We start from the raw sequence: 12,635 nt of genomic DNA, 5'->3' as shown, positions 1-12,635 counted from the left end.
AAGTCTCTGGGATTTTGTTAAACTAAATTTTAGTTTCTGAAACTTTTAAAATAATTTTTTGCTTAACACCAAAACCACTGAAAAATATAGTATTTGAGCAATGGATTGTTCCTATCATTACATTGTTATTTAAAAGGTAGTGTATGTGGTGTTTACTTCTGAATCTCTCTTCTTTTTTTTTTTTTTTGCCAGCATTAACACATTTACTTTTACTTCCATGCATGTTAACCACATGATATTGCAGTATGAGTTACTAGCAAAAAATACATTAAAGGAAAAATCTGGACTTTCAAATATCCTTTGCCTTCCAGAAATCTGCCAGATGTTTGTTTGCATATGTCAGCAATAGCTTCATAAAGCCACAGTCTGAATTACTGGTTGCAGCAAGTGAAAGTAATTTTCACAAGAGTAAAATACATTTTACCATGTTCTGTGTTTTTTATATTAAATTTTACTAGCAGTGCTTGACAATCCTGACAGAAATTTGCTTCTAGGTTTCTTTACTTTTTAATACTTTTAAATAAAGATTCTTGGTATTAGACTGTGGATTTGGGTATTTGTGAAATTATTAGTACTTAGATGTTCTGAATGAAAGCAAACTACTACAACTTTGCAATATAAAACACAAATGTGTTCTTTAACTGTGTATTTATTAAAGTCCAGTAAAAATGTCCTAATGACAATACTGTTGATTTTAGTCTACATTATAGCCTTTTATTCTAGTAAATAGTGTTGTGAATTAGAAAGTGTTTAGTCATTTGTAGTACAGATGGTACCTGAACTTTTTCAGGGAGGAAGATTACCTTACATGGGAAGATTTCTGATATTTGTAATAATAGACTTTAATTATTAAGCAGTAGAGGTGTTTGCATAGCACATAATCTTGTATAGTTGAAGATCATGTGGATTTCATAAAGAAAAAAACATCTCTTTTGCCACTTCTAGGCACATACAAGTTTTGTGTTCCCATATTTGTTTTGTTCCCTTTCAAGAACTGGCTGTTAACAATAAAGCCATTCCCAAAACTGTGCTTGTTCCACCTGACATTATTGATAGAGATTAACACATACACAGTAAAACAAATCAGCTTTTTTAAATTGAACTGAATTAATGTATTCTATGATTCAAATTACGCAGAAATCAACCATATTCTAAATTATCTGCATTGTTAGAATAACAAAATTGGACCATTACTTTTGCGGCCTTCAAAGCAACATTGAATAAACTAGACCAGAACTCTAAGAAAATTGCTAGATTGAAAAATAATATATATGTTCTTTGTACATACTATGGGATATATTGAACCTTATTATTCTTGTAGTGCATTATGTACTGTAACTGTTCTAGATACAGTTATGACTCGGCTAAGCTGCATTTTGTTTTCCTGTTTGATATTACTTTCCCAAAGTTCCCCTTTTTGTTATTTATTTGTGGTTTGTTTAATTGATATGGGGTAAAGGATTGTCACTGTCTTTTTATGAAGAGTTTGTAAGGTAAATAGTTTTCCATATTCTGGTTTATGGATATATTAAAATATATATTACTGCATGTTTGTAGTATCTTGTTCAACTAATGTGGATGCAGTACACGGAGGTATAAGGGATTGTACTAATGAGACAAATAGCTTTTATTGAGACCAGTAATGAGATGATCCTTCAATTTAAACAGAAGAGATCTTTGAAAGTATTTGAGTTTCTAGGTCTTTATCCTATGGTATGTTGCTTTTTTACTTTGTCAAATAGACCATAGGTGTTTTGGGTTGATAAATGTTTTATTTCACGCGTTGGTGGCGATTTCAAATGTTTGTACAGAAGAGTTGCAGTAATTCCTATTTTGTGTCGCATTAGCAGATAGTGAAAGGGAAGAAGCAGGGTCATCTTCTCTCCATAGTGGAACAACTCAGCCAACATCATCATCTACGTATGAAGCTAACAACATACCAACTAGTACTTACACTGGCATACATATACCACCAGGTGCCCATGCACCAGCCAACACTCCAGCTGAAGTACCTCACAACACAGGTATGTCCAAATCACACCCCAAAAATTCCTGCCTTTATTGAGAGGTGAATTCTAGCCCTCTTTCCATTACGTACAAAGTAAAATGATATAGATATTCTATGGCAGAAGTAACTTCATAACTTAACGTTGTAACAATGACATTGGAAATATTTTTTTATGTTTCTATGCTTTTTAAAGTATGTAATTCATATTTTCGAGCACTTTTCCAGAAGAGATATATGGTCTGAAAGAGTGACTGTTCTTGCATACAGAACAATTTCTTCTCTAGAATCATGCATTTCAACTTCTGTACTGTAAAGCAGCATTTGAATCTTTCACTTGATAGATTAAATTATAATACTTCATTTTGTATTTAGCTTTGCCTGTGCAGACAGACTGCTGTTCTTTATCTGGGAATACATGCAACCTAGTGTTGAAACTGTTACAACACTATAACAATCCTGCATGATGTACCATTCCTAATTTTTTTCTATTTGGTTTATGCTCCTCTTCCCATGCAAGTACTGTAGTGTGATTGACCTCAAACAATACTATTAATGGAAATTTTGTCCATACTGCTAAACATATTGGCTTCTACATCCTCCTTATTCTGTGTCATTTTTGGACCAAACCCAAATTCTTAAAAATCATAGAATCATAGAATGGTTAGAGTTGGAAGGGACCTTTAAAGACCACCTAGTTCCAACCTCCCCTACCATGGGCAGGGACACATTCCTCCAGACCACGTTACTCAAAGCCCCATCCAGCCTGGTCTTGAACACTTCCAGGGATGGGGCCTCCACAACTTTTCTGGGCAACCTGTTCCAGTGTCTCACCACTCTCATGGTAAAGAATCTCTTCATAATATCTGACCTAAATCTACTCTCTTTCAGTTTAAAACCATTACCTCTGTTCCTATAGCTACAGTCCCTGATAAAGAGTCTAGCCCCATTTTTCCTGTAGGCCCCCTTTAGGTACTGGAAGGCCACTCTAAGGTCTTCCTGGAGCATTGTCTTCTCCAGGCTGAACAACCCCAACTATCTCAGCCTGTCTTCATAGGAGAGGTGCTTCAGGCCTCTGATCGTCTTCATGGCCCTCCTCTGGACTCGCTCCAACAGGTGCATGTCCTTGTTATGTTGGGTGCCTCAGAGCTGGATGCAGTACTCCAGGTGGGGTCTTATGAGAGTGGAGTAGAGGGGCAGAATCACCTCCCTCAACCTGCTGGCCATACTTCTTTTAATGGAGTCCAGGACACAGTTGGCTGCCTGGGCTGTGAGCATACATTGCCAGCTCATGTTGAGTTTCTTATCCACCAGTACCCCCAAGTCCTTCTCCTCAGGGCTGCTCTCAATCCATTCGCTGCCCAGCCTGTACTTGTGCTTGGGATTGCCCCAGCCCAGGTGCAGGACCCTGCACTTGGCCTGGTTGAACTTCATGAGGTTTGCACGAGACCACCTCTCAAGCCTGTCCACGTCCCTCTTGATGGCATCCCTCCCCTCCAGCCTGTCGACTGCTCCGCACAGCTTGGTGTCGTCGGCAAACTTGCTGAGGGTGCACTCCATCCCAACATCCATGTCACCAACAAAGATGTTAACACCAGTCCCAGTACTGATCCCGGATGAATGCCACTTGCTACTGGTCTGGGCTTGGACATCAGGCTGTTGATCGCAGCTCTTAAAGTGTGACCATCCAGCCAGTTCCTTATCCACCGAGTGGTCCATCTGTCAAATCTATGTCTCTCCAATTTGGAGACCAGGATGCCGTGCAGGACTGTCAAATGCTTTGCACATGTTCAAGTAGATGGTGTCAGTTGCTCTTCCCTTATCCACAACTCTGTAACCAAATCCAAAACAAAACAAAAAGTTCTTCCTAGTTGCTGTATTAAAAAGAAAAAAGTTGTATTAAATGATTTGTGAATACAGCTTTTTCACTTTGTTTTACCTTTTTATAATGATGTTTAATTAGACTAAAAAAATTAAAAGCTCTTGATTTCAATCTTGATGATCATTTGATTAGCTACATTTTTATATTTTAGAACATATGAGATGTTTTTGTCATAGAGCTCCTCCCTTTCTTCTACTTTCTCATTTCAGAAATGCTTCACCCTATGAATAGTTCAGGATGCTCTTTTTTCAGCTTTATCAAAGGGAAATCCTTCAGATAGGTGGGGTTTTTTGGGTCTGGGAGGGGGAGAGTGTTGTTTTTACATTCAGCCTGGGTAAATGTTTAGCTCTTTGTTTTTACCAGATCTGAAAGTTATGCAGTATGTACCTTGTTGGAATACATTAATTCTTTGCATTACCTGGTTTTAACCCCATCAGCCATTCCATGAAATAACAGATAATTCAGAAAAGTTGTTATACCATCTTTGTACATAGCAGATGTTGTGGAAATAACTTCAGTTGAGTCTGGTATGTTCTGGACATACTGCAAAAATGCAGTTTTCAATCAATGCAAATGAGAGCATCTAAAATATCAACACAGATACAACAGTGCTTCACAGCATAAAGTGCTGTTTCTTCTTCTAGCATCACAATTTCCCTTTTAAATCTAGCTAGCTTTTTTATTTTCACCAATTGTTTTCAAAGGAATTAGGAAGGACATAGTCTGCGGGTGTGAGATGGCAGGCATGGGGCTACAATAATGGACACTCTCTCTGATAATTAAAAGGCAGAATTTAGACTTCAAATATAAAAGTTTACTCGTAACCTGTGGCTTTTGGACTAGTATTTTATTTAATTTTTTTATGCTTGAAATTAAATTTCTGTGAAATATTGTACTGATAAATGTAAATAGCATGTAAATTCATAGTCTGAAGTGAGGGTTTTAAAATTACTTGTTACAAACTTTCATAATTGGGAAGCTATCAGCTGCTTAATTGAAAAATCATTGAGTCATTAGGTTTACCTGTTCTATTTTATTATCTTGTCTGCTTGCTTTTAAAGTCTATAAATAAAAATATCCCAAGTCCAATTTCTTGCATTGATTTGCAGGAGTGACAAGTAACACCATTCAGCCTGCTCCTCAGAATATTCCTCTAGTCGATCCTTCCCTTTACAGTGCTCAGTCTGCAGGTAAGGTGGTGGCATTTTTTATTGTCTGTACATGGATGTGTTGCATCCTGTGTGTCTCCCCTGTAATGAAAAATTTGAGAAATAATGTCATCATTATTTGAATGCTACTAATTCAGAAACTCTTAAAAGAATGGACATCGTCTAAACATTGTGTTGCTAAGAGTTTAATAGTTTCCTAAAGCTTTGCTACAGCATATGATTAGTGTTGTCTATCTGATTTTTTCGAACTAATGAGCTACTATTAGCCTTTTTATTATTTATGTTGCTGCTTCTCAAATAAGGTCCTGATATACTTAGCAAAGCCTATGTTCCTGGTGGCCTTGCTGAATTACATTTTTGGTAATTAATACACATTCCCTTTACTTACGGACTGACCCTGTAGAAGAAATTTTTAAGTTATTTATTCACTTCATTAAATAATCACAACATTCCAGTGGGTTTTCTGTTGCAGCATAATTGTTATGTGTGCTTGTTGATTCTAAGTAGTACCTGTATTAAATGAAATCATTTATAAGGTACTGCTAATGATGTCATTTTGATGTAGCATGTAATCAAGGCTTTTATCTTTTAAAATGCCATCTGTCTTTGATGTTAAAATTACTGATAATCTATATTACATGTATTTTATGTCTGCTTGCATATATCATGCTTTGAAGCGCACACATAAATGCTAACCTTAGGGAAAACGTGGCCTGTGAAAGGGTAGTGACTGGCAATAAAGCTGGAGTCATCCTAGATTCTAATTTGAACACTGATGCGCATTTGGACAAATTATTAACTGTTTTTTAGGAATTTTTCTGTCTGTGGAATAGAGGTAATAAAAAGATAATTTACACCTGTTTGTAATACTCAGATTTTTTGTTGGCAACATGGATGTTGAGTAAGGAGAGGTCTAGAAGTCCTGGTATGAAATCTGTTCACGTTCTACCTTACAGTTTATCCTCACCAGGGAAAGCTGATAGTGTATGTAATTCATGTTTTAAGTTCCAGTACTAGATACAGTCAAATGTTGCCTGTTATGACTACTGAGTTGTAATAGGTGTATTGCTGTATATTGTAACTTTAAAATAGTTAGATATGTTAGTCTATTATATTGTTGAAGAAGGTGTTTGTGTTAAAATACCAGCTTTACTGAAAAAGCATTTTTTGATTCAATGGAATGCTATAATAGCAATTCAGTGTTTAGCTTGATTTTAGTCTGCTGCCATAACAGTGCTTAAGGATATGTCCATCTTAATATATTAGGAAGCCATTTTTGTAGAACATGTCTTAAAAAGATAAAAATAACAATATTTACCTTTGATAGAGACACATTAACTCTTAGTATTCTCTTGAAGAACAAAAAGCACATCCTATTGTTTGTCTGGTGTATTACTGTAATGTCTCATGTGACAACTCATTTTATTGAAAACAATACCTCAGACTTGTAGCTGAACCATTTGAAATTCGTGATAGTTTTTGAGTTTTGGGGGCTGTTGTGGGGGTTTCAGTAGCACCTTAACCAAAACAGCTGAAGACTTTTCCTTAAGCTTTACTGTAGTAACTGCTAATAGAAAGCAAATTTTGTGTTGTTTGGCAGCAGAGCTTTCATATTTAACCAGCTTATCATGATGCTCTAGACAGTCATTCAAATAAGTTTTTGGATAACTGCTCTGAAAATTTTAGTCATCATTGTTGCTCGGTTTGAATGTTTAATTCTAGTTGTCAAAAATGTCATAATTTTGATTTAAACTTTAATTCTTCATCAAGTATTAGAAGTTCCATTATTTGATATCTGGATAATATCAGTGCATTGCTCCCTCTAGGCACTTACCTGTGATAACCTGATTTAATAAGTGTATAAATATAAATAAAAAGGAATTGAGTGAATTAAGATACCCTCTGTTTGTGAGAATTCATAATAACTACTATCCTGCAATTAAGAGATTAAGACCCTTGCTAGCACAGTGCTGAATCTTTAGCTTGATCTAACCTGAGTATTTGCATGCCTGCATTCCTCCTCTGCACATCTGTTGTGTCCCTACAAGTTTGGGTCTTGTAACAGCTTAAAGTGTTACATTCTTATGAGGGAGTTTTGCAGAAGTGCACCCTGAGAGGTGATACAGCTTATGCAGATCGTTGGTTCTCAAAGCTTAGAAAATGTGCTGTCAGTTATGCAGGAGTTTGAGAGGCGTAAGGGATATGTCAGTCAGCAGAGACACAGTAACCGTTTTGTTTGCATGCATAGAATTAAGAAGCTTGAGAGAAATGGAAAGGATTTGTCCTTGCCTGTCACCATCCTGTCATGCATGGCCTGGTCATTACCCAAAGCATCCTCCCTTTAGCTATATGTGTAAGAGTAATGGCAAATATGTGCCACTGAGAACACTACATGTGCTGCTGAGGAATCCTTTTCATGCCAACAGTACTCTGTTCCACAGTAGCCTTGTTCCCTGACCTCTAAGTAGATTTAGAAATGCCTGTATCTCACAACGGATGTACTAAACTGTGGGACCCAGGAGCCCTCCCCTGTTCCTGAGTTGCAATATATATATTCGAGCTAGATCCTGGCTGCGTATTGAGGTTAGACTTTGGTATGCACCATTTCTATGGAACTGAAGTTTCCTTTGGATGGGAAGGAGGGATCAGTGTTGCCCCCCAGTAGATCCATAGAGGTAGCACAGTGCAAACTACACTTGCTCCATGATTTGGACACAATGTCTATGTCTATACTAATAAATTAAACGTGGCTGCAAATATTTGACACTGAGAACAGCTGGCACAGAACCACTCACATCCATACTATTAAACTTTTAAACCTTCTAAACAAGGTATTTTGTGAAGGCTGCCAATATTGAATGGTCTCTAGCCTGCTCTAACCACAAGTCGTGCCCAGGAATTGTTTTGGAAAGTGCTAGTTTGCGTGGGCCAAAACCATACTGGAGTCTTTTCCAGCAATTTGACAGTGTAGACAGTCAAGTTTGAGTGCTGAGACAAATTCCTTGGCACTGTTGAATGTACTAGTATAGTCATAGCCAAACAGGATATTCCACATATTCCTGCAAGACTCTTTCTGGTAGGAGATCAAATGTATATTTTTAAAATAAATTATAGATTTTCTTTCCTTCCCATAACACGGGAGAAGCAATTTGATTAATGCTATGATGGGAGAGAAACTTTTCGTGGAGAAGAGTGGAATATTTTATCAAAAGAAAATTAAATTCAAGTAACAATATTCTATTGATTTTAGTCAGCGTGAATCCTTCAATAATTGTCCTGTCCTGTGGAAACAGGTTTCAGAGTTTAACATTGATTTTTTAAAGTGTCAAAGCTTATGCAATTAAGCATTGGTTAATGTCTCTGACAACAGAATGTAGACCTGCACAGCAACTTTGTATAATGTGTGCATGCACTTCTCTGGTGTAGTTTGCTTAAAAAATTCATTACCCTTAGATTTTGCTAACACTAAATGCATTCATGGTTATGCTACACAGAGTTTTTACAAAATCTTCTTACATTACCATATGCTTCCTTCCACAGGTGGCATGGTATAGAGAAACCATTTGTCCATTCTACTTGTGTGTAGAATGATGTTTGATTTTTTACACACAAAGTAGAAATAAGAATTTGACACTTTACATGTTTTCATAATCTTAAGAAGTCTTTGAGTATTTATATTTCAAATATCTGATGTGCTTTAATGGGGAAAAAAGAGAATCTTGTTTCAAAAAGCATTGCAGTTACCTTTACCATCGCTGTTTTATACACCAAGTTGCATTATTAAAATGTTCTTAAATCAACTGCCTTGTATTTGGGCAACTTCATAAAAAGGAACAACATCTGATGGATAGAAAAGGGATACCAGGGAGAAATAGATATGTCATGTAAAATACACATTATTTGCATTCTAAAACTGCTTTTTTCCCCAACATGATTTGCAGCATCTCTAGTCAAATCACCTTTTGGGTTTTGCTTTGTGTATCTCTTAAACTAAAGGAGTCATGCTTGTTGACATTAGTTATGGTTTCCTTATGTCTGTCACATTTCAGTAGTAAATATAATGGCTGGTGTGAACCTCATGAGGTTCAACAAGGCCAAGTGCAGGGTTCTGCACCTGGATCAGGGCAACCCACGGTATCAACAAAGGCTTAAGGGGTGAAGGGTTGGAGAGTAGTCCTGCTGAGAAGGACTTGGGGGTACTGGTAGATGAAAAGCTGGACATGAGCCGACAATGTGTGCTCGCAGCCCAGAAGGCCAACTGTGTCCTGGGCCGCATCAAAAGAAGTGCGGCCAGCAAGTCAAAGGAGGTGATTCTGCCTCTCTACTCTGCTCTCGTGAAGACCCTACCTGGAGTACTGCATCCAGCTCTGGAGCCCTCAGCACAGGAAAGACAAGGTCCTGTTGAAACAAGTCCAGAGGAGAGAGACAAAAATTATCAGAGGGCTGGAACACCTCTCCTATGAGGACAGGCTGAGAGAGTTGGGGTTGTTCAGCCTGGAGAACAGTCCAGGGAGACCTTATTGCGGCCTTTCAGTACTTAAAGGGTACCTAGAGGAAAGATGGGGAGAAACGTTTTAGCAGGGCTTGTAGCAATAAGACAGGGGGTAATGGCTTTAAACTCAGAGAGTTTAGAGATCAGACGAAATATAAGGAAGAAATTTTTTACAATGAAGGTGGTGAAACACTGGAACGGGTTGCCCAGAGAGGTGGTAGATGTCCCATCCCTGGGAACATTCAAGGACAGGTTGGACGGGGCTTTGAGCAACCTGATCTAGTTAAAGATGTCCCTGCTTATTGCACGGGAAGTTGGACTAGATGACCTTTAAAGGTCCCTTCCAAACCAAACAATTCTATGATTGTGTTCTATAACTACTGTGCTAATAACTTCAGATTAACACAGAAGCAGATTTGTTTCAGGATAAATACAGTATACTTTTCCCAGTGTTTTGGGGCTTTTTTAGAGCTCAGAATCACAGGGTGGTTGAGGTTGGAAGGGATCTCTGGAGGTCACCTGGTCCAACCCGTGTGCTCAAACAAGGGTCCTGTAAAACAGGTTGCTCAGGACCATGTCCTTTGTGTCTCCACCTCCCCCTGCACTCTCCCCATGGTTTAATTTGCAGCAATGAAGGAAGAACTTTGAGAAAAGAACGTCACTGTTAATTCAAAAGACAGCTTTTGAATCTCTCCAAGGATGGAGGCTCCACAACCTCTCTGGGTAACCTGTGCCAATGCTCAGTCACCCTCACAATAAAAAGTGTTTCTGGATGTTCAGACAGGACCCTCCTGTGTTTCAGTTTGTGCCCACCACCTCTGGTCCTGTCACAGGGCACCACTGACAAGAGCCTGGCTCTGTCCTGTATGCACGCTCCCTTCAGGTATTTGTATACATTGATGAGATCCCCCTGAGCCTTCTCCTCTCCAGGCTGAACGGTCCCAGCTCTCTCAGCCTCTCCTCATATGTGCAGTACTCCAGTCCCTTCATCATCTTTGTGGCCCTTCACTGAACTCTCTCCAGGATGTCAGTGTCTCTTGTACTGAGGAACGCAGAATTGGACACTCCAGGTGTGGCCTCACTAGCGCTGAATAAAGGGTAAGGATCGCCTCCCTCCACCTGCTGGAAGCACTCCTAAAGCAGCCCAGGATGCTGTTAGCCCTGTTTGCTGCAAGGGCAGATTGTTGGCTCATGGACAAATGATGTCCACCAGCACCCCCAGGTTCTTTTCTGCAAAGCGGCTTTCCTTTTCTCCAAAGCTGCTCAACCCTTAGAATATGTGAATTGAAGTCAGTTGCTAACTTTCGTGGTTATACCTTTGATGTAAGTACAGACATTATAGTTAAGTTTCACATTATTTTGAAAACTAAGAACAGAGCTGTTTTACTTCTATTCTGCTTGTCCATTGTGAGGTGCTGACTTCAATGGAAGCTGAGGCCACTGAGCACATCAAAAGATCAACACCCTTACTGTGTAAACTTTGGTTTATAAATTTAAAATTGTTAACTTTTTTCCCTCAAGTTATGTCATAATAGCATCTGAAGTAGGTTTCATAATAAATAAGGCTTTATGCCAGCAAAACATTAATAGAGCTCATACTGTAAAAATAAGATTAGACTGGTGAATTTAGGCTTCCTTCCAATAAATTAGTTGAATACTGGACTGATGCCTTGGCCAGTTTTTAAAGAATAATTTTGTAGTTTCTTTTGGCACCAGAGCATAAAGCCACTTTGAGGGGAACTTGGTCTTTTTAATTTCTTAAAGATGTTCAGTAATGTGGTCACAGATTGACCCCAGCTGCTTTTAGTCTGTGACTTTATTTAGGTAACAAAATAACCTAAGTGTGTATCTGTGTTTATGCACTCCCTCATGTGTATTTACTCACATGTGTGTCTATTTTAAGAGATTTAATGTGACTTCACTTATTCAGCAGTAAACTAATATACATTGCAATGATAATGAGCCTACCAAGTTGTCCTGTGCCTCAATATTCAACAGTTATTTTGCAATTATACTTATTTATTGAAGGGAAAATAAATAGACTCCTAGAGTATATTTTAAAAATTGATAAAATTAATCTTAAGAGCACTTACCCTCCTGCTTTTTATTGGTGTAGGGCTGTTTTGAAAACCAGCAGACCAGTCAAGTTTTTAATATTCCCAGGTTTTCCGTTTTATTTGTTTAAAAGCTGTTCTTAAATAATAAGATTGGGGGAAGGAAAAGCAAATATAATAGACATTTTCTGATAAGAACTGAGATTCTTTAGTAAATGTTCTCACAGTATTGCTAACAACGACTTTATTTTGAAAGAAGGGGATCCACCTAACTGAAATTGTACCATAAAAAGTATAAAAAGTGCATTTAAGTATATTCATGTCCTTGCTTAAAATTAGAAAGCTGTACTTGGAGCGCTAAATCTTTGTTTAACCAATTTTATATAAAATCCGTGTTGCATTATAAAATGCATTTTTTCTTAATCATAGAATGGTTTAGGCTGGAAGGGACCTTGAAGATCATCCAGTTCCAACCCCCCTGCCATGGGCAGGGACACCTTCCGCTAGACCAGGTTGCTCAAAGCCCCATCCAGCCTGGCCTTGAATCTGTGAAATCTGTTCATTGCTTATAAGATGCTGTGAGAAAACCTATTCAATAAATATATAATTCTTTAGTATTACTTATAATTATTTATCCGTGTTGATAAAAATCAGTCTTTTACAAGTTAAGTTGTTCTGAAAGAACGTGAGTAAAGGTTTTCTAATTTATCCATAGGTTATTGGAGTGGCATGGGATTAGCCTTAAAATTCCCAGTAAGTTTGTGGGTGGAAGGAGGGACAGTAACATAACTGTGCTTTATTTTATGCACACGTCAGTGATACTATTCATATACTAAATTTTCCAACAGTTAGGACGTAAGTCCGTTCTATACTTTCTAGAAGATTGAATGCATGTGTGTGAGCATTACAGAATTCCCAATGTTTTAACTTATGTCAAGAAAGTAGTCTGATTAATAAATAACAGTTAATGGTTTTATACTATATTATGAGAATAATTTCTGCTAGTGTTCTCAGGTATTACAAAAATGGGCAC

The 12,635-nt window shown here is 37.8% G+C and overlaps 1 protein-coding gene across 1 annotated transcript in view; it reads left to right on the top strand.

Moving 5' to 3' along the window:
• VTA1 (vesicle trafficking 1) overlaps positions 1–12,635 on the top strand; it is a 43,263-nt gene that overhangs the window by 28,332 nt on the left and 2,296 nt on the right. Inside the window, exons 6-7 of the mRNA XM_082481836.1 lie at positions 1,851–2,024; positions 4,997–5,077. Coding sequence (XP_082337962.1) covers positions 1,851–2,024; positions 4,997–5,077 — 255 coding nt within the window. The remainder of the gene's footprint in view (positions 1–1,850; positions 2,025–4,996; positions 5,078–12,635) is intronic.

This window comes from Vanellus vanellus (genome assembly GCF_965231255.1).
Source record: "Vanellus vanellus genome assembly, chromosome: 3".
Taxonomy (NCBI): Eukaryota; Metazoa; Chordata; class Aves; order Charadriiformes; family Charadriidae; genus Vanellus; species Vanellus vanellus.
This window is presented reverse-complemented; position numbering and strand designations above follow the sequence as displayed.